This window comes from Rhododendron vialii, chromosome 6a, assembly GCF_030253575.1.
Source record: "Rhododendron vialii isolate Sample 1 chromosome 6a, ASM3025357v1".
Classification (NCBI taxonomy): Eukaryota; Viridiplantae; Streptophyta; class Magnoliopsida; order Ericales; family Ericaceae; genus Rhododendron; species Rhododendron vialii.
The window spans coordinates 9,655,338-9,680,404 of record NC_080562.1 but is presented as its reverse complement, the minus strand read 5'-3'; the positions used below and the strand labels follow the sequence as shown (position 1 = coordinate 9,680,404).

At 39.7% G+C, this 25,067-nt stretch overlaps 3 protein-coding genes and 2 long non-coding RNA genes across 5 annotated transcripts; 3 read left to right on the top strand and 2 right to left on the bottom strand.

Annotated features, from left to right (window-relative positions):
* The first annotated feature begins 1,277 nt into the window (after nt 1–1,277).
* Nucleotides 1,278–2,116, top strand: LOC131330740 (uncharacterized). Its single transcript, XR_009201192.1, has 2 exons — nt 1,278–1,987; nt 2,037–2,116. It is a non-coding gene; the product is annotated as an uncharacterized LOC131330740 (long non-coding RNA).
* LOC131330741 (uncharacterized) lies at nt 1,809–2,335 on the bottom strand. The gene is made up of 2 exons (XR_009201193.1): nt 2,182–2,335; nt 1,809–2,138 (listed from the first exon to the last, which is right to left on the bottom strand). It is a non-coding gene; the product is annotated as an uncharacterized LOC131330741 (long non-coding RNA).
* A 1,527-nt stretch (nt 2,336–3,862) lies between these two features.
* On the top strand, nt 3,863–7,437 carry LOC131328372 (serine/threonine-protein phosphatase 7 long form homolog). Its single transcript, XM_058361321.1, has 5 exons — nt 3,863–4,369; nt 4,456–4,963; nt 6,244–6,490; nt 6,615–6,702; nt 6,919–7,437. The coding sequence occupies exons 1-5, from the start codon at nt 4,262–4,264 to the stop codon at nt 7,435–7,437; spliced, it is 1,470 nt and encodes a 489-aa protein (XP_058217304.1). The 5' UTR covers nt 3,863–4,261.
* Nucleotides 7,438–7,759: 322 nt separating this feature from the next.
* Nucleotides 7,760–10,433, top strand: LOC131328371 (uncharacterized). Its single transcript, XM_058361320.1, has 3 exons — nt 7,760–8,521; nt 8,637–9,237; nt 9,421–10,433. Exons 1-3 carry the CDS (start codon nt 7,760–7,762, stop codon nt 10,431–10,433), a joined length of 2,376 nt encoding a protein of 791 aa, XP_058217303.1.
* Nucleotides 10,434–12,796: 2,363 nt separating this feature from the next.
* LOC131328370 (uncharacterized) lies at nt 12,797–19,549 on the bottom strand. Its single transcript, XM_058361319.1, has 8 exons — nt 19,432–19,549; nt 18,699–18,789; nt 18,450–18,566; nt 18,064–18,151; nt 16,233–16,318; nt 14,996–15,172; nt 13,483–14,126; nt 12,797–13,389 (listed from the first exon to the last, which is right to left on the bottom strand). Exons 1-8 carry the CDS (start codon nt 19,547–19,549, stop codon nt 12,797–12,799), a joined length of 1,914 nt encoding a protein of 637 aa, XP_058217302.1.
* Between the last annotated feature and the right edge of the window lie 5,518 nt (nt 19,550–25,067).

Sequence of the window (25,067 nt, the reverse complement as noted above, 5' to 3'; positions counted from 1 at the left end):
TTCGTCTGTAAACGAATTTTCTATACAGATTGGGTTTTGTTTACACCATAATTTAGTAATTTAGTCTAATGTAATCGATTGGGTCAAAATATTACACGTGTCAGCACGTTTAGACTAATTAATGTAAGCCTATTAAGGAAAATCAAGTGGACTGATCGACGGTTAGTATTCAAACTCCATAACACGTTTCAGAACATGCATTACGTGTAGATCGTGGGTAAGACAGTTAATGCAAGCAGGCAGTTGAAGCAATTACAACATTGGGAACATGTGAGATCATGGAAAGGTAACCGCTTCGTGCAGATAGTGGAGCAAGAGTAGGGAGCATGGAACCACTTAATTCAAATCGAAGGAGGGAATTCCATCTGATTTGAATTTCAAGTCGATGACAGCCTATAAATACAAGAAAAGAAGACATTTAGAACCCCCAATCAATCGCCCAAAGGCTTCTACTTTTATCTGTACTTTACATTTCTTGCTCTAGGAGTAGCTTGTAACGTAACTGTCTGTTCGATTGTGTTCTCATAGTCGATTGACTTCTACCTCGAGGAATAATAAAGTCCATTTTGTTGTTCTTCTTTTATCTCCATTCACTTCATTAAGTTTGCTTCCAGAGAAGTCCTGAAATACGGCAAGGAACCAAACCCCATCACCACAAACACTCACATTTCCAGCATGCTTAACAACTCTTAGTCGATTCGTCGACTGTAAGAAAAAATAGACAAACAGGTTCTCTCAATCGAGGTTGCTTCACAATGATATTAATACTTCAGCGTTCTATCCCTACACGATGTCTTTGACAGAGCAACTTGTGACGACTTGGCAGATCTGTAGTTCTTGGGAGTTCATTGGTGCGTTCATACTTAGTTGGAGTGTATCTGATCGTCTGGGTATTTAGTGTCTTTTGTCCTTAACTTTGCACTTTGTCTCGTTTGAGACTCTTAATTAAATGTTAAGCAGTCTAAAAGTATTGTTATTGTGTCAGGCCATGTCTGAGTTAAGATGAAAGACATTGATTGCCTTGTGATTTACTCATTTTTTATTTGTTAGACGATTAGTCTGGCTTTGTCCAAATTCTTTATAATAATCTCCGTTTTGTAAGTGCCGTTGGACGTTTATCAATACAATCTTCTCACTTTTAACAAAAAAAAAAAAAAAAGGAGCTGATTTTGGCGCTCCTAATATGTCCACAGGCGCTCCAATTTTTGTCCCATTAGTTGCAAGTTCCTAATTTACCCTCAGAGGACCGCAGACCCCAGTAACCTCCAAAACACACACTCTCTCTCTCTCTCTCTCTCTCTCTCTCTCTCTCACTTTACCCTCCCGCCTCTGCATCTCAGCCCCAACCACTAAACCTCCGAACAAAGGACAACCTCACCCTCACCCTCTCTCGCACCGGCAAAATCACCCCTCCACCCTCTCCCACTCTCGATCGAATCCTCTTTCGTTGAAACCTCGTTGTCGATCAAACCCTCAGGCCATGTAACCCTCACAACAATCTCACTCCTCTCTCTGTGTCGATCTCACTGTCTGCGACGTCACCGGTGGCTGTACGGTTGGCGACAGTGGTGATGTGAACGATGAAGGAGTTGACAGGAGCGTTAAACTTACGGTCGAAATGAGAGAGGGAGTTTATCGACGGAGAGGATCATTTCCGCAACAGCTTGAACCGGATCGTGAAGGGCCTGTGGATCGCGAAGGGCGCCGTGGGGAATTACTCGGCGTGTTTGTTGGGTAAAGCGCTGACGTGTCGGTATTACCGTGGGCCCGTGGCCCGTGGGGAAAATTACTTGGATATCGAGGTGGATATTGGAAGCTCGGTGATTGCGAACGCGGTGTTGGACGGCGATGACGGTGGACATGGGGTTCGTGGTGGAGGCGCATGTTAGGCACACCGACTATTATGAGTCTGACTAAGCACTAGATTATATTCCGTTGAGTTTGTTAGAAGTTAGTTTGTGAGGTAGTGCTGTGTTTCTCTGCTGAGGTGTATGTGAACTTGTATACGTGTATTCCAGAGAGAGAGAGAGAGAGAGAGAGAGAGAGATGTGAGTACAAGTAATAATGGACACCAACTGTTTGTGATATGGATTGAATGAAAAACTCAGTTTTATCTTCCGTTTGACCATAAAGAAAAACTCCCACTTTTCACTTTCTACTCAGCGCAGGCGGAGGAAAAACTCCCACTTTTCACTTTCTACTCAGCGCAGGCGGAGGAGGAGTCGCCGGAGAGGTTGTTCGGGGCAGTTAGGGTTTGTCTGGTGGCGATGTCGGCGGCGATGGTGGTGGACAGGGCGGTTAGGGAGAGGATGAGGTCGGCCTTTGTTGAGAGGTTTTGGGGAGATTTTTATCGAACTAATCCTTTTTTTAGAACTATTAGCCTGAATACTCTCGTTTTCAAACTATTTTTAAAACTGCTCGGTAGAGCCACTTCAACAAGCGCTACCTGAGTAGCGCTATTCCGATTGGCGCTATGGAATTACACCTGTGCCACGCGGCTGTATGACGTGGACAAACGCCATTTGAAATAGCTCTACTCAAATTAGTAGAGCCACTTGAACTGGCTCTAGCTCTTTCTTTATTTTTTTTTGATCCGGCTCTAGGGCTTTTGTATCTAATTCCAACGGCGCTTCTTCTCCCTCTCTCCTCTCCTCTGCTCTGCTCCCTTCCCTCTCTGCGATACCCACCCTCGTGCTAGCCGAGACCGCTCGACGGACGCCGTCAAAAACCGGCAACAATCGTCACTGACTTGCTGGCTGTTCACCGTATGTATCTCTCTCTCTTCGGCTTTCTCTGTGCTTTCTTTGCATTCTCTACTCTCTACTATTCTGATTACGAGCATTTATGGAGAGGAGTAAGGAAGAAAATCCATGGGCCCAGTCCACACGCGAGATGGGTGGTCTTCTGTAGGTGTAAGAAAGCGACCAAATCGGTAGGAGAGAGGAAATTCGACACATCCGTGCCTAGGTTTACACCCACAAAGGGTTCATCCCTCTTCCGTTGCTGCTTAATCTCTGCAAATTTTACATTCAAACCCATAAAAGTTTAGCACTTCATACACCACTTTATAAGCACATCTCTAGATTTTAGGGAATTGTCTGAAATGGGTTTGGGGCTGTTTTTCTGGTATGAATCCTATCGTGAAATCGGAACCATAACTCTCCTCATGCACATTATGCACCCCAAGATTATGAATGTATGTGTATCTAGTGACTTTCTGAAGTGGGTTTGTGGTCGTTTACCTATTTTCACCCCTCGCATAGGGTTCATTTCTCTCATGTTGCTGGCTAAACTACCCAAATGTTGCAATGCAACTCACACCCACAACAATATGGCAAGTATTTGTTTGTCCAGAGCAATTTAGCACTTTATACACCCAAGTTGTTCACATAAAGGCTAGTAATCAATTTTCTGACTTTGAAGTGGGTTTATGGCTTTTTTACCTGGTAGGAGAGTGGAGTCTGCAGTGAGGAGGAGCATGAGAAAATGGCGGTGAGGCTTTGGGGAAAGGGAAAAATACGTAGAACTTAGGTCCAGTCAACAACAGTAGAACTCTACTTGGATATAAAATTCCTTTTCTGAATCGTGCTCCACCCTAAATCATTATCATCAAGTTCTTTGGGCTTAAAGTGGATTTGTTTTCAAACAGCTTTGTTTGTTACTGCATGCTATTTACATATCTTTTTCTTATGTTCTAGCTTTGTCTTCGACATACCATGTGCCAATCAAAATAAAACTAATGCTTCAAAATCTTTTACAATCTTGAAAGTTCATAAAAGAATTTAATTTTTTTTGTCTTCAATCTTTTGTGATTGGAGGATAGGATAGTTTTTTGGCTTAGTTCAAGCAAAATGGAAAGCTAGCCACTTATGACTCATAAATCTGTTGTATTTTTTTTTAAAGAAAGTTCTTAGTGAAGTATTATTGTTTGATCTATGTAATGCAAATTTATGAATTGTTGGTCATTAGTTATATTATGGGCAATCGTTTTATTTTGTTCAATTTTAAGCAAAGTAGTTATTGTCAATCCATCTTTTCTTAAACATAATACAATAGGTATGGAATGGCAAGATATACACTTCCTATTCATTATACGCATTATTTTACCTTGGCTAGTGTACGTCAAGGAAAATTGGAAATCACCTTAAATTGTGTAGGTGCAAAAACCCATGTTCAAGTCTTTATAAATTTGCCTATATTTTGTTTAGCAATGTGGATAATATGTCGAAATTGACAATTAATCTAAAATATAGGTCATACTATGGACCTCAACCTTAATGCGCTTCGTAGGCCTGACCCGGGGCCCAGAGATGGGTCGATTCTATGTTTACAACATCAGCACCGCTCTCGAGAAGTCTGGGAAGCTGATGTAAGTGACATTTGGATAATGTACGTACTTCATAAACTTTAGTGTAAATTTGTCAATCTAATCCATGAATTAACAATTTATTTTAGCGCACACGGCCTGTGGATTCAAAAAAAGTCAGAGTTCGTAGTGCGAAGAAAGGTATACGAGCATTGCCATGGCCATCACCCCCTGTTTTAGAGTTGATACGGCGTGCCCGTTTAGAGGGCCTTTGTTCATTGCCTTTTGTGTCCGTGGATTGGGGTCTCATTACAGCACTTTTAGAGCGATGGCGGCCTGAGACACACACGTTTCACTTGCGGCCCGGTGAGTCCACAATCACGCTACAAGATGTTGAGGTTTTGTTAGGCATTCCAGTTGACGGTAAACCTGTGACTGGAAATACAAATTTGAAGCCTAATGATTTATGTAGGCATCTATTGGGGGAACAACCTACAGAAGAGTCGGACATAAACGGGATGAAGGTCAAGGCTAGCTGGTTAAGTGATAGGTTCACTGGCCAAGTAGAGGAAGGGGCAGACCCAGAGGTTGTTGCGCGCCAGGCGCGCGGCTACTTGTTGTTGCTTATGGGGGAGACTATATTTGCTGACCACTCAGGTATGTTGCAATCGTTTGTAGAAAATATTTCAAATGTTCAACGTAGGGCTTTTATGTTGAATTCCACGCTTTAGTAGTTGTATTTCATGTTTAGTTGATGAATTTTGTTAGATTTGAGTAGTAGAATTTCGTGTATGTAGCATGTGTACATAGCAGTTTTCTGACAGCAAACTGGGTCTCAGTTTTTACGTAATTTCTCATTTGTAAAACTTTGAATTAGGTATTGGTTCCTTCACAAGTTAGAAACTAGACTTAAAGCTTGTTCTTTTGCCGCTGGAATTGCCCAAAACCGTTGAGAATTCAATTTATAGTGATTTTCCGAAATCTGGGTTGAAACCAGGAAATCTGTTTCCTGACAGATTCGCGAACCAACAGTATTTACTCATTTTTCCATCCTTTAGGTTCGAATCTGACTTGGGTTCCTTCACAACTTTTGTAGTACATCCTGTTACGCAACTTTCGGCACTAGAATCACTAAAAAAAGTAAAAAGCACAATTTATAGCGATGTTTCAAAGTTGGGCTGTCCTGTGAAGCTTCTTGCTGAAAAATAATATTGGTTTGCTTTCTTGAGATGAATCTAGTTGGAGGGTTGATCTCTAATGTTTTCCTACGAATACAAATGTGAGCTAGCTATCTTTGTGTCTTGATCTTACTCTTTTTGAGTTTTAGTTGAATTAGTTATGATTTATTTGGATTGAATTGAACTTAAACACTTTTAGGGCATTGTATTGAGCATAAATAGAATCATTGAGTATTGTCTAAACATGTTTCCATTTGATTGAATGTTCTAGGAAGTAGTTTGGATGGGTTTAAGAGTCGAAAATCACAGGAAGAACAGTGGGTAATTTTCTGGAAAACTGCAGAATTGAGAAATTTGGTATCTGTCCTGATTTTGTGGATTTTTTTTGAGGCAGTTCCTAGACTCCAAAAATTATGAGATTTTTATAGAGAGTTCCTCTATGAGTCCTTTATCTATGGTAAAAATTTCGCAATCGGATTTGAAGTATTGAATTCTGTAAAAATTCGTGACCATGTAGCGCGCAGTTTTTGGACTGTGCTGATTGCACAGACACGTGTTAGGGAAACGGCCATAATTTTGAGGTTGGGTGATGAAATTGCGATCCGATTTCTGATTTTGAACCTAGACTCGTAGATCTAAAAAAATGCATGAAGATCATGTCTTAGTTATTCTTGTACAAAGTCAGTTTTTGCGTTAAAGTTTATGGAACTGCAGTTTCTGAGATTATTTTCTCTAATTGTGTGTTCATCTTCCACACAGGGGGATATGTGCACTTCGCTAACCTAGAACGTTTGGAGAACTTTGATGAAGCTGGGACGTACAGTTGGGGCAGTGGTGCTCTTGCCAATCTCTACCATAACCTATGCCATGGTTGTAAGGCTGGCACAAAACAGATTACTGGTTGCTTCATACTATTGCAGGTTTGGGCTTGGGAGCGGTTGCCCTACCTTGCCCCTGGACGATTAGGGAAACGTGCTCCGAAGGCTGGTGCTCCACTTATTGGACGGTAAGTTCACTTCAAATTTAAGCACAAAAGAGTTAAAAAAATAATTTTGTTCAAAACTTAACATTTAGGTTATTTTTGTTGGATATTCTGTTCTTTCTTTATGTTGAACTTGTACAATTCTCAGGTGGGACGATATATTTCATTCCCCTGACTTGGCGACCCATCTCGTAGGCTCTTACAGGTACCACCTTGACATCCAGAGACCGGATGAGGTACGTACGCAAGTTTGCTTCAATACCTCTACTCTTTAACTATTTTCATGACCATCTGTCTCCCTTCTTTATAAAACATGTTGATTGCATTGAACTGCTTAAAAATTAATACCTTTACTCTTAATTGTTTTCATGACCATGTTTCTCCCTTCTGTACAAAACATGTTGATTGCATTGAATTGCTTCGATGTATTTTTTGAACATATATTTTTGTAGGTCATTTGGACCCCATACAGTGAGGAGCTCCTTGAGTCTCTACCAGAATATTGTCGGGCTGGCAGAGCTGTTTGGCGGGCTACTGTTCCCCTAATTTACTATGCTACTTGTCAATATCACCAGCCCGAGCGAGTCATGCGCCAATTTGGTTTCCGCCAATGCATCCCACCACCGTCTCGCTCTTTAGATCCGCCGCACGGCAAAACCCTTCAAAGTGGTGCGTTAGATTGGGCCTTGAAGTACCGGACAATTATAGAAGTTTGGAATAATAGACTTAATCTAGTTGTACCGCCGGGTGATATCGACTTAGTTGAATACCCCTTCGACGACCCTTACGTGACTTGGTATGACAGGATTACCAGGCGTTGTATTAGCCGTGTTGGTTGTGGCGTAGATGGAGTGGTAAGAACAATTAACTTCAACTTTATCCTTTCCATATGTACGTCACTACGAAATTCATCACATAACATGGTAGAGCCATTTGAAGTGGCGCTATTCTTATGGAGTAGCGCCACTTAAGGTGGCGCTAGCTTTAGCTCCCGATAGAATCTTGTGTAGGCCATACCGGTAGAGCCATTTCAAGTGGCGCTACTTAAGAAGAGCCATTTCAAGTGGCGCTACCCTGACTGGGTCCCATGCACAGATCGATCCAGTTTGACTGGAATCTTGCCAGCCATCAATCTGCATGACCAATGACTTCAGTAAAGCTACTTAGATAGGCTTTACTTGACTGAACAAAATGCCAAGTCCCCTATAAATCCAAGTCCCTATAAATCATTTATGTCAACTCCAAAGTAAATATAGACACAACGTGAACTACAATTTTCATCTTCCATTAAAAATGAGCGATTCAAACCCTATGTACGTATTGGTTTACATATGTGGGCATGTTGTCCAACAACCAAACGGCCCGTCCTACGTCGGTGGTAGGACAATCCCCTTATCAATTGTGAGAGGGATAACTCTTAATGACTTGCAAGAGATGATTTGGAATGCAGCGGGTATGCCGGCAACAATGATGAAAATAACCTACCCATTCCCAATTATGAGCTATCCTCATGCAACATACCAATACGCCGCAGTTGATGTCGTGGATGATAGTAGCATCGGAATGATGTTTGATATATCTGATAAAATCACCGGCTACACCCCCGTTTTGTTCGCAGAAACGATGGGTGCCATAGGTAGCCAAGCAAATGAAAGTGTCGTTCACCATCGTTCGAGTCATCGATCACAACGACAATCGCAGCCAAATATTTCGCAACACCGACGAAATGACAACACTTTCATTGAAAACGAGGAGAATTTGGAAGACGTTGCCGAGGAACCTATCATACATGAGGAAGTACATGATGACATTACAGACATCGAAGCATTTGGCATGCATATCAGAGACATTGATGAGGCCTCACAGAGCTCGGAGGAAGATGTTGATGCAGGATTAGAGGCCGACGAAGGTGAACAAGACCCAATAAGGATGTTCGAAAAGTCATCCACCATGATGACACAAGACACATGGACCAACCTCGTTGACCCTAGTCCACCAATGCCAACGAGTAGTCACGCTAGGTGGGACGGGAGGTCTGAGCTTTTCGAGGGACAGGTATTTTTAAAAGAGAACTCTCCCACTCTATATTCCAGCATACAATTCATAGGCAAAATGTGGTATTCATTGAAAACATTGCATTCTCTTACATGTATCGATTTTTTTTCCGCAGATGTTCTTTTCGAAGCTTGAGGTTAAAAATACAGTGAAAAAATATAGCATGGACAGAAATTATGTGGCAAAGACAGAACAGTCCACAACCCGTTTGTTGGTCTACAAATGCGCAAACCAAAACCCATGCTCGTGGCGACTTCGAGCAATAAGGAAGCCGGATCAGGATGTCTGGAAAATTACGAGATATGCAGGACCCCACAGCTGCTTGGCTTTCAATGTCACCACAGATCATCAGATGCTCGACGCTCGCTACATTGCAAATATGATTATGTCAACCGTGGAAGCATCTCCAAGTACGAAGGTCAAGGCTTTTCAAGCAATGGTAAAAGATAAGTGCGACGGTTACTACCCATCGTATGCAAAGACATGGGCTGCAAAGCAAATGGCTATAGCAGCCATTTACGGTGACTGGGAAGACTCATTTGCTGAATTCCCTCAATACCTGGAAGCTATTAAAGAAAGGAATCCGGGTACTCAAACCCATATCATAACAAAGGAGACAGGCAGGCCGGGACATGTTATATTTGATGCTGTGTTTTGGGCTTTCGGACCAGCCATTGAAGGATTCAAGCATTGTCGCCCAGTAATTAGTGTTGATGGTACTTTTTTGACAGGAAAATACAAGGGAACGTTGCTTGTTGCTGTAAGTCAAGATGCTGAGAATCAAATCTTTCCTATTGCATTCGCTATCGTCTAGAAGGAGAACAAGGAAAATTGGGGGTGGTTCCTTGATTGCATAAAATTTTATGTTACTCAACGTCAAGGCTTGTGTCTCATTTTAGACAGGCACTCAGGTCTTCTTTCATATCTCAAAGATGCTCCACAATGGAGACTCCCGGCGACATACCACAGATACTGCGCCCGCCACTTGGGGGTAAACTACACACGAAGGTACAATAAAACTGTGGGCGACCAAGTAAAACTAGCAGCCTGTGAAATACAAGTTCGAAAGTTTGAGATTGAGCTACAAAAACTTCAAAGGTTTTCCAACGGTGCAGTAAATAAGGATCTTGAAGAGCTACCCCTACGTAAGTGGTCCTATGCACACGATGGGGGTAGGCGATACGGATCGCGTACTACAAACCTATCTGAGAGCTTTAATGGGGTCCTCAAGGAAGCCAGACACCTCCCCATAGTGGCCACAATTAGGACGACATTCTATAAATGTGTTACGTATTTCAACAACTATGCCGTCAAAGCAAGGGAGGGGATCGAATCAGGTAAAACATTTAGCAAATTCGCAACGGAAAAGTACGATGAATGGAGGATGAGAGCAAGAAGGCACGAAGTGCTTGAGTTTGACAGAGAGACGGGAATCTACGAGGTGCGAACTCCAATGAATCCAACTAGCCCATATAAAGGAAATCACAGGCACACAGTACACTTCAATGAGCAGACATGTACTTGCAACAAGATGCAACAATGGAGGATGCCGTGCTCGCATGTGATTGCAGTGTGTAATAGAATGGCCATGGACCCTACACGATTCATAAGCAATGTTTGGAGGCTTGACTCAAACATAGCCATATATAGCTCTGAAACGTTCGTACCGCTGCATGACAAATCATATTGGCCTCCCTACAATGGGCCAATAATTCATCCTGATGAAGAACGTCTTAGGGGTCGAGGACGTCCACAAGTAAATCGATTTCGAAATGAGATGGATATGATGGACGACTGGCTTGAGGCACAACCATCACACAAACAGTCTTGTACCTTGTGTGGTGGACATGGGCATAACAAGCGAAAATGTTCAAAGAGGGGAGAAGCGTCATCTTCGGTACCAAATATGTAACTTGTAATGTTTAAAATTATGTATATGTTTGACTTTTCAATTGCTAAAATGGATCTGTAACTTGCAATGTTTAGTTTTTATTTTCTTTCATGGAAGTTGGAGAATAAGTATTGTTGTTAGAGCTATATAATGCGAAGTTATGATGGTTATTAGTTTTTGTAGTGCTTTAGTGTCAACTGTTAAATTGTCGTTTAAAATAACAAAATCAATACCACATAATTAAAGACAGTTAACATTGTAATGAGGTTTTCAAAATAAATTAGAGAAAGTTAACTATATTTAGAATTCTTCAGTAGCAAAATAAATATACACGATATGTAGAAAAATAAAGCTGAAAATATAAATAAATTTTTTTCTAGTGAAGTTAATAAAAACCCTAAAGCGAATTAAAGTGCCATCAACATTGTTCTATATTAGTTATATTTTGGACAATCATTTGTTTTTCAATTTTAAGTAAAGTAGTTATTGTCAATCTATCTTTTCTTAAGCATAAAATACAATAGTTTCCGCTATTCATGTTGTAATGACCAAATATTCTACACTAAGTGGTTCGCAATTTTTATTTTAACGATTTTACTTTCGTTTTCACCATGACCAAGACAAAGTGATCAAATTAATGGGAAGATGTTTCAATAAGGTAGAGCCAGTTGAAAAGGCGCTACCTGATTTAGGTAGAGCCACTTGAAATGGCGCTACCTGATTAGGTAGAGCAACTTCAAGTGGCGCTACCTGATTAGGTAGAGCAGCTTCAAGTGGCGCTAGTCCACGTCATATAACCAACACAGCACATGACAGAGCGCCACATGGCAAATAGCGCCAATTGTAATGACGCTACTCAAGTAGCGCTTGTTGAAGTGGCTCTACCGAGCAGTTTTAAAAATAGTTTGAAAACGAGAGTATCAGGCTAATAGTTCTAAAAAAAGGATTAGTTCGATAAAAATCTCGGTTTTGGGATTGAGATGCAGAGGCGGAGAGGGTAAAGTTAGAGAGAGAGAGAGAGAGTGGGTGTGTGTTTTGGGGGTTAATGGGGCCTGCTGAGGGTAAATTAGGAATTTCCAGATAATGGGGACAAAAATTGGAGCGCCGGTGGACATATTTGGAGCGCTGAAATCAGCTCCCATATAATACTAGTACACGTTTAAGATTCTACATACGGCAACCTCCTCCACGGGTTGACTAAAGTTCTCTTTGCCTGAAAATTACGGGTTCGCTTTTTCCTAATGTATCATATTGGATTATATTTACCAGTAATTCTTGAAACTATCTCACCCACATGCGGAAGCATATGAAACGACTGTGGAAGAAATGACCCCGAGACATTACATGCGGAAGCATATGAAACGACTGTGGAAGAAATGACCCCGAGACATTACAGAAAAACTCTACATATGTGCACATTGGGGATTGCATTTCTTTTTGGATCAAATTGAGATATATAAAATGCCAAACCAGTCCCACTTTCCGATAAAATCCTTGGATCAAATTGAGATATATAAAATGCCAAACCAGTCTCACTTTCCGATAAAATCCTAGCATTGGACTTTGGATTGACACGTATTGGTGATAAAGATCTAGGGATGACACGTCGGAACGATTTTACAATACGTGTTCATCATTTTTTATGTTTTATGGTGATTTTATAAATTTTGTCATTATTTTGATATGTGTGTTTCAGTTTTTCTGAATTTTGACATTATTTCGATTTAGTGTAGTTTCATCGGCACAATTTTATGATATATATTCATGATTTTTTTGTTTCATGGTGATTTCAAAAATTTTGTCAGGATTTCAGTATCGGTGTTTTGATTTCTCAAATTTTGTCATAATTTTTGTTTAATGTAGTTTCGTAGGGGAGGAAATTTTATAATACGTATTCATGACAAATTCATGAAGGATTTTAGGTAATATAACATGAAATTTTATGATGATATTTATACAGAAATATGTCATGATTATTTATTGTCATTGTACGAATATACGTTCTTCTTTATAAATATTCATTTTCAAGTTTGGTAGATGTTAGTTCTATTTTTAAATGTTGTTTTTAGATTTTAGGTGAGAAAATTGGAGAGAGAAGATTAGGAGTGAAAAAGACTGGAGAAAGAATGAGATAAATTAGGAAAGATAAGGAGAGTGAAAGATTATAAATATTAGAAGAGAGAAAGGGTAGTTTAGGATTTATTTAAATTTGAGGATGGAAAGATAAGTTTTTAGACCCATTAGGATGAGGACTTAAGTATTTTATGGAAAAGGACCCCTATTTAAGTTCCCCATTCTTTTTTAACTCTCATCAATCATCAATATCTTGTTTTCTAATCTTCTTTTTTTTTTAACTCCTAACTCGAAAAGGAGAGGTTTTATTGCTAAAAGTCAAAGGGGGCCAATGACCCGATAGTCCTTACAAGCCAAGATGGAACATCCTCCCTCCAACTTTCTGTATCAGCTCTAAGTAGAAAATGCTTCGCCGTAGAATCGGCGACCCTATTATAACCATGCTTCACAGGTGAAAAAACACATATAGTAAATTGGGAAGCAAGCTTAATACAATCCAAAATAATAGAATCACAATCTGCAAAAGCCTTCTCACCCTTGATAGCTTGAACCACATGTTTGGCATCCCCTTCTACTTCAATCCGTGTGAGGTTATGATTCAAGGCCTCTGTTAATGCAAATCTAAATCCCATGGTTTCGATAACTCGCGGGGGAAATTGTCCATACATAGACTGAGAAGCAGCACCAACAATTATCCCTTCCGATTTACGAGCAACCATACCCATTTCACATAAGCCACTGTCTTTATTCATAGCACCATCCACATTAAGTTTGGTAACACCAGTGGGTGGAGGCTCCCATTTTTGAGCTTGATTGGGCTGGGCAACGTGAAGCTCACCCCTTTTTCTTTCAAGAACCGAAAGGTATTCCTCCCAAGCGGCATGGGCCTTTTCAAATATCAAGACTGGATCCCACTATTGTTGTTCGAACACAGCTGCGTTTCTCCCTTTCCAAATGAACCAGCAAATATAGGCCGCCAAGGCTTGTAGCTACTCACTTTGAACTGCAATTTGTTGTCCCTGTGATAATGATGTCCACCACGAAGGAAAATCCATCGATTTCCAGTCACATGAGGGCTGGAAAAAGCGGCCAGCTAGGCACCAAACTTCCTTTGATCCCTTACATCCAAATAGCAAATGTTCAGTTGTTTCACGTTCCTTATGGCACACTGGACAGTAGGGATTAACATCCATTTGCCTGTGATGTAAATTATTACTAGTTGCAATAGCATTATGCAAGCAACGCCAGATGAAAAACTCAACTTTATTAGAAGCCGAAATTTTCCAGCCCAAATTGCGTGTACTACCCGAACTAGATTCACCCTTCTCCTTTGTCCGACCAGCCAGATTCAGTGACGTACCCGCATGGTATGCAGAGCGAACTGTAAAAATACCATCACTCGTGTGGTGCCAAATGCCTTTGTCCGGTACCCCGTGATAACTAATAGGAATGGATAGAATAGCCTCCGTATCAATAGCCCCAAATATTTCCTTCACTAAATCCTCTTTCCAGGAATGTGAAGCCCAGTCAATAAGATCTGTCACTCGTTCAACCTGGTAATCCGCCCGATTAGATACCTGTGGTCTTCTAAGCACGGTAAAGGAAAGTGTGTGAGGCAGCCACGGGTCAGTCCAGTGGCGGCTTCAGGAATTTAAAGTAAAGTGTTCACGATTTACCTTAACTCTATCAATTGATCTATTAACCAATGATACATGTATAAATAGTGTGAGGTAAAAAAACATAACCTCTATTCTAAAAAAATTAACTACCAAGCGAAATGAGAACTTAAAAATATATACTATTTTTTTAACAATTATTTTTTTTGAAAGTAGTTGTATTGCGTAGTAGACAGTGTTTCGAGAATAGAGGGGGTAAAATTTTACAGTTGTTCTATATGAGTTTTCATATTTTGTGCCGACATTGAACCATTTTAATCTACTAAAAACCTTTTGAAAGAAATTATAGCGAGTATGTTGAGACTGACCTTCTCGAAATTGTTGTTCTTTATGATGACATGATGAGATTTTCTATCGCAGTCTTAAATTTGAAAAATATTATTCAAGTTAACGGGGTTTGCAATGTAGTTGAGCTTTTTTAAAGTTTTGTTTGTAATTCTATAAGCTAACTAGACCAAAAAAAAAAAACATAACACTTACACCTATAAATTCTTCATTTTCTCTTTCTTTTTTCAATGTTTTAATTATGATTAGGAGCTTTATTTGAGGTAATGTGTTAGGTGTTCAAATTATATAGATTAATGGGCTATAATTGGGTTGTGATTGAGTGTTCAACTAGTTTTGGGTTGGGTGTTCAATTTTTTTGGGTTAGATGTTCAAGACTATTAGAATTGGGTGTTCAATAATATTCAAGTTGGGTGTTCAAAAAAAGTTTAACAAATAATTTTTACATATATTCTAAGCAAAAAAAAAAATTTGTTTGGGTGTTCAATTGACCATGCAATGCCCTACATAGAGCCGCCTCTGGGTCAGTCCAGATATTGATTGACTCACCATTTCCAACGCGCCAACGCCACCCTCTTTAAGTACTGCTCTGCCGACGTAATTTTACGCCAAGCCCACGACACTGTCCCTGGGCACGGCGCATCCCAAAAGGAAGAATTTGGAAAGTACTTCCCTTTGAACAACTTCTGGAATAAGCTCGAGTTCCCTCGAATCAACTGCGCCACCCTTGTTTAGCCACGAACGCAAGAGCACTGGTGGAAAATTAATCTATCATAAGCCTTAGCCATGTCCAATTTAAGAGCAAACCAGCCCTTACGACCTTGGCGCCTGTTTTTTAGATTATGCATAATCTTGTGGAAAATTAAAACATTATCAGTAATTTGGCGTCCTCCAAATTACTGATAAGGCAACTAGATAAGAACAATAATCAACCAAATAAGGCAACTAGATATTATTAGAGAAAAGATAAGAATAGCCTGTGGGGTGGTCGAAGCACATGACGGCGCCCTCCTAAGGAATGATGCATCCCCTTCTGCACGGGGTTGGATGGCGTTCTTTCCCTAAGATACAACGACCTTCAAATTCTCTTCGGTACAGCGAATTAAACTCACGAACCATGTAGTTTCCCGACACTCAAAATCCGTATAAATACAGTACCAAATTTTTGTGATAAAAGATGACCAAATACTCGATCGAACAAAAGTAGCTGTTGTATGAAAGGTAAGAAGAGCACTGTATAATTATGTAGGCACTGTTGTGTTTTTAACAGAGGTAGAGTCTGTTAGTTGTATATTAGCCGACTGGTATGTATTAGATTTATATATAATATACGCAACCAACTACTCTGGTATATAGGAGAAGAAATAGGAGATAATCAAGCTGAAGTGGGTTTGTCCTGCCGTTGGTATGCAACACATGCTACTAATAATTAGGAGTAAAACAAGGAGACCACTTCAAAGGTATTTACACTCCTTTATCGATCTTTAACTACATATATTACCTCTTTTATAAATAAACCCACGACATTAATATTAACATTAAAGTAAAATATTAAATTAAAACCAACAAGGATATGTCGGAGACGATTAGCAAGAATCTTGGTGATCAGTTTGTAAATAACATTTACACAAGCTTATGGGTGGAAAATGTGAGGGTTTAGTGCGATAAGCTTTTGCATGGTTAAGGTTGCGTAACAGGTGCGAACTATGGAAAAAACTTTGCACAGCCTTTACTGCATCAGGGCCGACAATATGCCAACAGGATTGAAAAAACTGAGCCCTCATACCGTCTATTCCCGGTGCTTTGGATGGATGCATTCCCATATATAAGAGCATCATGGACCTCCACAGCCGTAACTGGTCTTGTGAGAGACTGATTCATTTTATCAGAGATCTTGCGAGGTATACCATCAATGGTTGTTGGTCCAAATAGCAACCCAAGAGGGGGGTGAATTGGGTATCTCAAATATAACGAGAAATTTAAAAACTAATTGACTAATTATTCAAGATATTCTACCACAACTCATTATTCAATAATATATCAATTTACTCATGTGATATAGATATGCAAAACTGAAAGTAAAGAGAGTAGGGAAGAGAGAATCGAACGCAAGGATTTATAGTGGTTTAGTCCGCAACTTCACGGCCTAATCCACTCCCCAAGTGTCCAACTCAGGATTTGCTGCACTATCTCCAATAGTTACAATCCTTCTAGCTTCGTGGGTGTTAGACAACCTTTACAACGAGCAATCTATCACCAATCACTCTGACTAATTTTGACTCCGGTGGTAGTCACACCTAACCCAACTAGTTTTGACTCCGGTGCTAGTAACACCTAACTCTCAAGTGATTTTCTCTCCAAAATCACTCACAAAAAGATTAACTCTCACAAGAGTATGAATAAGGGTGTACAGTCCCTTTTACAACAAGGTTCAAGAAACAACACTCAAGCTAGTGTAGATATTCAAGATGTAAGCGTAGAGTTTGATAGAGATTTGCAATTCAAAAAGCTCACTAAATTATTTCTCCGGAGATCTCTTCTATTGTCTTCATTCTTCTACTGTATTTATTCTTGGAGAATAAGACTTCAGACATGTGGAAGCTCCACTAGCCGTTGGAATATTGAACTCCAATCCTTTTCTTTTCCAAACGTTTGCATCTTCCATCTTGAGCAACATCAACTACAATCAAGCCTTCAATTTGCCGAAATAATATAAAGCTCCAAGTAGTATTCAATTGTCCTCCTTGATTAATATTTGCTTTCCATAGAAGTCCTCATAGCCAATCACAAATTAGGAGAAGATTTGTTCTTAATCTTCTTCCTTCTAATTTCAATCTTGACTATTAGAGATAGGAGTTTTGATGTAGAGTCTTTCCTTGTGTAACTCAATCAAGTCCTACAAAATAAATATTATTCAAATCAATAGCAAATAATATTAATTGTATTTCTCTTCAATAAAATTTACTTTGTTATCATCAAAATCAATAAGGTTTTCATAGAAATCTTTGGGCTAACAATGGTGTCCGCCATGTCTAAATCTGCTCTTGCTGAAAAGATACCTTGAAAATAGGTTTGAAACTCCTTCATTATATCACAAGTACCATACGCACCCACATAACTAAACCATTGAGAGACGAAACATGCGTGTAACAATATAGGTGTAACCAAAACCGTTGAGAGGCGTAACATAGGCGTAATCGTGCATACCGTATGCATCAAAACCATTGAGAGACATAACTAACCATTGAGAGGCAAAGCCTTAACCAATGAGATGGCATATAACCTTTAATCATTGAAAGACATAACATTAATCATTAAGAGGCATAACATTTTTAGTTATACACTTGTACCGGTTGTGTACCATAACCATCCTCAGTAAATTATTATTGGAGAGAGTCAGAAAGTTGGGAATGACTTCGGTGTCTCCACCCCTTTTGGAGACACCGTAATTTTTGATGTAACGGAACCATTACAAGCATAACCAAAACCATTATAAGCATAACAGAACCATAACAAGGCATAACTTGTTATGGTTCTAGTTATGTTTGTAATGATTTTGATTATGCTTGTAATGATTTTGGTTATGCTCATAATGATTTTATTTTGCCAAAAATTACGATGTCTCCAAAATGGGTGGAGACACCGAAGTCATTCCCCAGAAAGTGCACCTCCTGAAACTTCCCAATATTAGCAGGAATTTTACCTCTGAAACGATAAAATGCTTAAGATTGGCCAGATATTTATTTGAATTTGACAATGAAACCGTAGAATGAGTCATTTATTTATATAAGGAGAAGGAGCCTAACTATGAAAGGTAATCATCCCAATTATAATGAAATTGTAATAAATTACAATAAAATCACGATCTCAATATTACGATATGATCATGATATTATTTAGTATATGCAAGGATTCTAACACCCACCAATCTCATTTAAAAGTCAACCAATAAGTCTGTGAAACTGGTAGAGAAATTGCAAATTGATCCAGGCAACACATACACCTCCGAATCAGTTTCGACCCAGCTCCACGATGTTCAAATTGGTTGCATTGATCAATGAGTAGAGAAAGCTCAAGTCTATCTAAAACCTTTGTTCCAAAACCGCATTGTTGTAATGCCCTTGTCCAAAGCCAAGCTTTAAGAACTGACATGTGAAAACAGATGGTGATTGATGGTTTTGATGAAGTAGCAAAAGTACCTCTCGGATTTCCGACGTTCCCCACCCCCCCCCAAAAAAAAAAAAAAAAGTACCTCTCAAATGGGGTAGTGCCAGCCCCATTCACCATTCCACGTAATGGGGTCTCCTTTTCTTTGCTTTGCTTTTCTTTTCTTTTGCGGTTGACTGGAAAGAATAAAACAAAACAAAGGCAGAAGCCGCAGAACTAAACTAGTTATTCTCTCAATAGCCACCAGCACCTGCAACTTCGTAGGAGCAGTCTCCAAATACAATATTTATATAACCACAAATACTTTACATACACACTTACATTTTTTGATAGGCCCCACAAACTGGAGATGTAGTGTGTGTGAGCTCCAATGTGAATGTGAGTGAGTTTGTATAAGTGTTTATAGTTGTAGAATGATTGCTCCAAATATATCACTTTTTTCCGGTCTGGGCTCCTTTGAAGTCCAGCCAGGCAGCGATTCCCTTCTCTGTAGGTGTGATCTATGTTACCAGAAAACGCTACTACCCTAGCGAATTACGTTTTGGTACGAATATGTTCCGAAACATGGTATACTACCATTTCAAAACGGTAATACTAGCGATCCAAAGTGATCCCCTTAGTTTTTTCCCAAAATGTCAACTTATTATGGTCAAAATAGAGAGAGAATGAAATTTCGGTGGGATAAATTGTAAAAAGTCCAGTCGTTAAGCTCATAGAAATGTGTTTTGTATGAATAATTTAACCAACAATATTTAGTTTCACTTGATGTTTATCGCTTGGAAGAGTAAATTCTATTTTTGTTATCTATAGAAGCTTACCTCTATCGTACCACAATTTAAGCATGTGGCGTATTGCGTTTCCATTCTCGTTCCTCGTACCAGAACGATCCACGTTCCAGGTAACATAGAGTGTGATTGCAAACGACAGAGCGGTCATGCCTTCGCATTAAGAAGCGAATATCCTCTAGAAGAGCTCTTTAATTAGCCGTGCTCTTGAACACACCTCTCATTGATCAAATTAATCGCGACGGCAGGATTGGATTCGATGATGACTTCCTTGTATTCATGATGCCTGATTAGCCCCGTCATAATACCGCTGGCATCAGCATGTGGCCCCAGCAATTCTCCCCATGAAGCTGCATAACCACTTCCCTTGGTTAGTTTTGAAATTCCTCCAAATCCCGCAAGCCCAGCAATTCCTTCGGCACAACCATCGCCATCAGTATTAAGTTCTATTATACCTGCAGAGGAAAACGCCAATAAATTAGATTAACCTTCTTGCTTGTCACGGACACCTCAACTGCGTAAAAAGCTTGCTTGATCTCAGTGACAAGACAAACTATGCAATGTTTCTATGAAGGACATAGCTATTAGTAGCTTTGCCATTGAACACCTAGGTTTTCCTCTCCTTCCATACAAACCAAGCCACCGATGCAAAAAGAATTCCACAAGGAATGCCACTACCATCCTTGTGAACCCTTACAGTCCTCACAAACCATCCCCAAAGGGTAGAACCTTTGTGGACAGCCCAATTAGAGCGAGGAATATATTTCTCGCAAACTTCCAAGCATGACGGTAATCCCTCCAATTATGTAGGTAAATCTCAGGTGCACAGTTACATATTTCGCAATTACAGTTTTTGGTCATTTCTCTAATAAACCTGACAGAGTTACTGAGCAATTAATCTCTGTCTTGGGCTGCCGACCATAATTTTTGTGGGAAATTGAGTTTTTCCAAAGCCAATGCCAAGAACTAGTATGATCAGAGCACCCAAAATCTTCTTTCTCAATGAGGTCATAGGCCTTTAGATTTGTCGGCCCAAGTAGGTTTATCACTATAAGTTGTCAAAGATGTTTTAGTAGCTTATATATCCGTGATAGCATCACTGGGGATGTTTTTATTTTTTATTTTTTTGGTAAATCATCACTAGGGATGTTATTCCTAATAGTATCATTAAGTAACCACCCCCGGCCCCTTCACCATCCATTATAACAATCACTTCAGCTTCTTTGTATTGTGTTGCACGTCGCTTTTCCAATTCCTAGCTACAAAATAGGCCATTTTAAGAATGAATAGCTCGATCATATTCAGCTAAAAAAGAAATATGTAGTGGCATAGACAATTTTTGTTGGAAAATTGATTGCTGCAAATACTGAACTGTTGGCGAATCCTCCACAAATGCTGAAAAACGCTTCGAGTCACGACAATGTCGCTTTCCTAAAAACAGTATTTGCCCCCACCAGTTGGTATGCAAAGGGTTACAGCAAACCTGCCTTCAAGATAAATCGAAGCCCGAACTCGAAGTTCTTTCCGTTTGCATTTGCACTGACGAAACGGATAGAATACCTACTGAACGAACATAAGAACCGAGAACCACTGAATTCTGTTTTCTGCAGCAAAACAGAATGCAGAATAAATGCTAGAAAATATAGAGAGAGATGTGGGAGAAATTCGGCATAATGTGTGTATGGATATTGTCAAGTAGTGGTCTATTTATAGGCCACTATGCACCCATTGTGAATGGATACGCACCCGATCTAGTCTGACTGTTGGATCAGATCCTACGGTCTTGATCGAACAGTCACACCCAGTTACACCGAACTGGTGTACTGTTTCATTCACATCGAATCGAATTTGATCCAATCCGTTGGATCGTGCCCATTCATGGTCAATGGCTGAGATCGCAACTTCACGAACCAACGCACCCTTAGGCTCGAGTTGCACCCGATCGGAACCGCTCCGTGTGTGACACGCGGCATCCACGTCAGCGCCACCTTACTGCCAACTCGCAATAAGAAATGGCGCCTACAAGGCGCCTAGCGCTGACGTGCAAAGTACGCCGCTAAAGCGCCACAATGCACCACAGCCCACGCCGCGCACGCATGCGCGTGTGGGTGTGTACTGGTGCACCGGTTCTGCCGGTATGGTGCGAAGCACCATAGAGCTGCACCACACTAGATCATTAATTACTCATATTATGAATGTTCTCTAATATATACCACTCCATCATCTCTCAACTAACCAATGTGGGGCAAAGCTCACAAAGAGGAAAAACAAGCATTCTAAGAAAATAAGGAAATTTTACAAAACCAAAATGACAACTCTTTTATTTTGAAAATCTCTAACAATCCCCCACCATTTTCGAAATACAAATAAAATATTCTCAGTTCTTATTACAAGGTTTATGCATACATAAATAGTGTCTTGCAACTTCAACTATTCACTTAGTGAAAACATATCAAAGCTGGTCAGGGCAGCATAATAGACGTGTCTTTGAACTAGTTGTCCTCTGTCGACCAACCGGACGTGTCTCACACATAATCCTCCAAATAATGCAGATATCCCAATCGGTTGACCCGTGAACTGGCCTTGGGTCTTCTATCTTGAATTCATGAATGCTCTAAGGTCTAGCCCCTGTGACCTATAGGAAGCGGCACCACCTCCACATTCACATAGGTAGATCGCTATCCGTGCTCCTATAACATTAGCACAAAACAATCTATTAAGAACTAAGTAGTTCAACCTCCTTTGTATTCACATTATAGGTACAAAACACTTTACCTTAGAATGTATAAAATAGCTTTAAAGTGTTTCCAATAACGACATATGGTGTAGTTTCTCATTGAACTCAAGAGATTGAGAGTATCAACCAGTTGAATTAAGTTTCCGCCAGGAGTGATTAAACTAATTGGGCAAAAGTCCTATTCCCCTTGATGTTTTCAACACCAAATCCCTTGTAAGGCCTTTCGTAAAAGGATTCGCCAAGTTTTGACTTGACTTAACAAAATCAATGGTTATCACCCCATTAACAATCAATTGTCTCACATAGCTATGCCTTAGTTCTATATGCCTGGACTTTCCATTATACACTTGGTTATACGCTTGCGACAACGTAGCTTGACTATCACAATGCAGCGATACAGGTGGCATAGGCTTAGGCCACACTGGAATTTCTAGCAACAGATTTCTCAGCCATTCTGTCTCTTTACTACCAGAAGCTAATGCTACAAACTCGGCTGCCATGGTCGAGTCTGTAATAAGTGTTTGCTTCTTAGATCCCCAAGAGATTGACCCTCCACCAAGTGTAAACACCCAACCACTCGTTGACGAGTGATCATTTCGCTCAGTAATCCAACTAGCGTTAGTGTATCCTTCTAGAACCGAAGGATAACCACTATAGACTATTCCATAATCTATAGTACCTTTGAGGTATCGCAGTACTCTATGTACCGCGTACCAATGCACATGCCCAGGATTATTCGTATACCTACTAAGCCTCCTTACCGCATATGCAATGTCCGGTCTTGTGCTTGTCATGGCATACATCAAACTGACAATCACCCTAGAATACTCTAGTTGTGACACCGTTCTCCCCTCATTATGATCTAATGGCAATTGAGAGTCATACGGAGTAGACACCGATTTGCTTTCAAAGTAATTAAACTTCTTTAAAATCTTCTCAATGTAATGTTCCTGGGATAGAATTAAATGACTACCACTTCTTTTAATTCTTATACCCAATATTACATCAGCAACATCCATATCTTTCATACTAAAGTTAGCTGAAAGAAAATCTTTTGTACTCTGAACGCTCTCTTGGTCTGTACCAAAAATGAGCATATCGTCTAATACAAACAGATGATGACTCCTCATTTGCCATTAAATTTACTATACACGCATTTATCAGATTGGTGTATTGTAAAACCATTTGACACAATCACTTTGTTAAACTTCTCGTGCCATTGCTTAGGCGCTTGCTTAAGTCCGTAAAGAGACTTTATAAGCTTGCAAACTTTGTGCTCATAATCTCGCACAACGAACCCCTCTGGTTGCTTCATATAGATTTTCTCATCTAACTCACCATTAAGGAATGCAGTCTTGACATCCATTTGGTGTATCTCAAACTTGTATATAGAAGCAAGAGCAATTAAAACTCTAATTGTTGAGATTCTAGCAACCGGGGTATAGGTATCAAAGTAATCAATACCCTCTTTCTGGGTAAAACCTTTGGCTACAAGTCTGGCCTTGAACTTATCAATGGTTCCATCAATTTTCATTTTCTTTTTGAAAATCTATTTATAAGCAATTGGTTTAGAACCAGGTGGTAAATCTGCCAAAACCCATGTATTATTACCCATAATAGAGTCCATCTCATCTTGGATAGCCTCTTTCCAGAAAGTCATGTCTTGCGATTTCATTGCTTCATCAAACGTCAAAGGATTATTTTCCACGTGAAGTGAAAATACATTGTGAGCACATGAAGTCTCTCTAGTGCCTTCAACAAGAAAAACTATGAAATCAGGACCAAACGTTTTCTTTGTCCGAACTCGTTTGCTCCTTCTCAATTCAACTTGTTCCTCATGTTCATTTCCTTCAACCGGAACCTCTAAAGGCTCACTGTCCTCTTCGGACATCGATGGAAACTCTTCCGAATCTTTATTAGATTCCAAATCCTTACTAGATTTTAACCTGGAAATTCTGTCAAATTTGTTTTCATAAAACACTGCATCTCGAGATTCAATGATGGTGTTGATGGACACAACATCATTAGGCTCAGCCACTAGAAACCTATATGCTTTACTGTGTAAAGCATATCCAAGGAATACATACTCGATTCCTTTTGGACCTAATTTCTTCCTTTTAGGTCCAGGCAATCTCACAATCGCCCTACACCCCCAAGTCTTAAAATAACTAAGGTTTGGTTTCCTTTTTGACCAAAGCTCATATGGAGTAATGTTAGACTTTTTGAGAGGTACTCTATTCAAGATATAAGTAGCGGTAAGTATGGTTTCACTCCACAAACCTTTACTTAATCCTGCATTGCTTAGCATAGCAACCATTATCTCAGATAAAGTTCTATTCTTCCTTTCGGCCACTCCATTCTGTTGTGGTGGTGCAGTTACTTCATGAATTATCCCTACTGATTCACAATAATCAGGGAAGTGATATTCACCACCCCTGTCAAACCTAAGACGTTTTATCTTCAAACCACATTGATTTTCAACTTCAGTCTTATAAGCAACAAATTTATCAAGCACTTCATCTTTGGAATGAAGCAAATCGACATAGCAAAATTTGGAATAATCATCTATGAATGTTGCCATATAAAGTTTACCGCCTCTAGTAGGAGTGCTATGAAAATCACATACATCACTATGAATCAATTCAAGTAATGAAGAAGTCCGCTCGATTTTAGGAAATGGCAATCTGGTTATCTTTGATTCCAAACAAATCTTGCATTTATCAACCATATCATTATCAGATTTTGGAATTAGTCCTGATTTAACCATGCAATCCATTTTCCTTGTACTGATATGTCCTAAACGAGTATGCTATAAAGAAAAAGAATCAAACATATAAGCAGAAACAACTGTGTTATTGATATTAAGCTTAAACATCCCCTCGGTTACATAGCCTTTGCCAACAAACACACCACACTTGGACACAACAATTTT

What these genes read in the sequence shown, in the direction of transcription:
- LOC131328370 (XM_058361319.1), bottom strand. Translation starts at nt 19,549, where the DNA reads ATGACCGCTCTGTCGTTTGCAATCACACTCTATGTTACCTGGAACGTG. An exon ending in CCACCCATTTTGGAGACATC is followed by an intron (nt 16,319 to 18,063) that starts GTAATTTTTGGC and finishes AAAATGAATCAG; the next exon opens with TCTCTCACAAGACCAGTTAC. An exon ending in ACAACAAATTGCAGTTCAAA is followed by an intron (nt 13,390 to 13,482) that starts GTGAGTAGCTAC and finishes AGTGGGATCCAG; the next exon opens with TCTTGATATTTGAAAAGGCC.
- LOC131328372 (XM_058361321.1), top strand. Translation starts at nt 4,262, where the DNA reads ATGGACCTCAACCTTAATGCGCTTCGTAGGCCTGACCCGGGGCCCAGA. An exon ending in GAGAAGTCTGGGAAGCTGAT is followed by an intron (nt 4,370 to 4,455) that starts GTAAGTGACATT and finishes AATTTATTTTAG; the next exon opens with CGCACACGGCCTGTGGATTC. An exon ending in GGTGCTCCACTTATTGGACG is followed by an intron (nt 6,491 to 6,614) that starts GTAAGTTCACTT and finishes TACAATTCTCAG; the next exon opens with GTGGGACGATATATTTCATT.
- LOC131328371 (XM_058361320.1), top strand. Translation starts at nt 7,760, where the DNA reads ATGAGCGATTCAAACCCTATGTACGTATTGGTTTACATATGTGGGCAT. An exon ending in CTGAGCTTTTCGAGGGACAG is followed by an intron (nt 8,522 to 8,636) that starts GTATTTTTAAAA and finishes TTTTTTCCGCAG; the next exon opens with ATGTTCTTTTCGAAGCTTGA. An exon ending in CCCAGTAATTAGTGTTGATG is followed by an intron (nt 9,238 to 9,420) that starts GTACTTTTTTGA and finishes GTCTCATTTTAG; the next exon opens with ACAGGCACTCAGGTCTTCTT.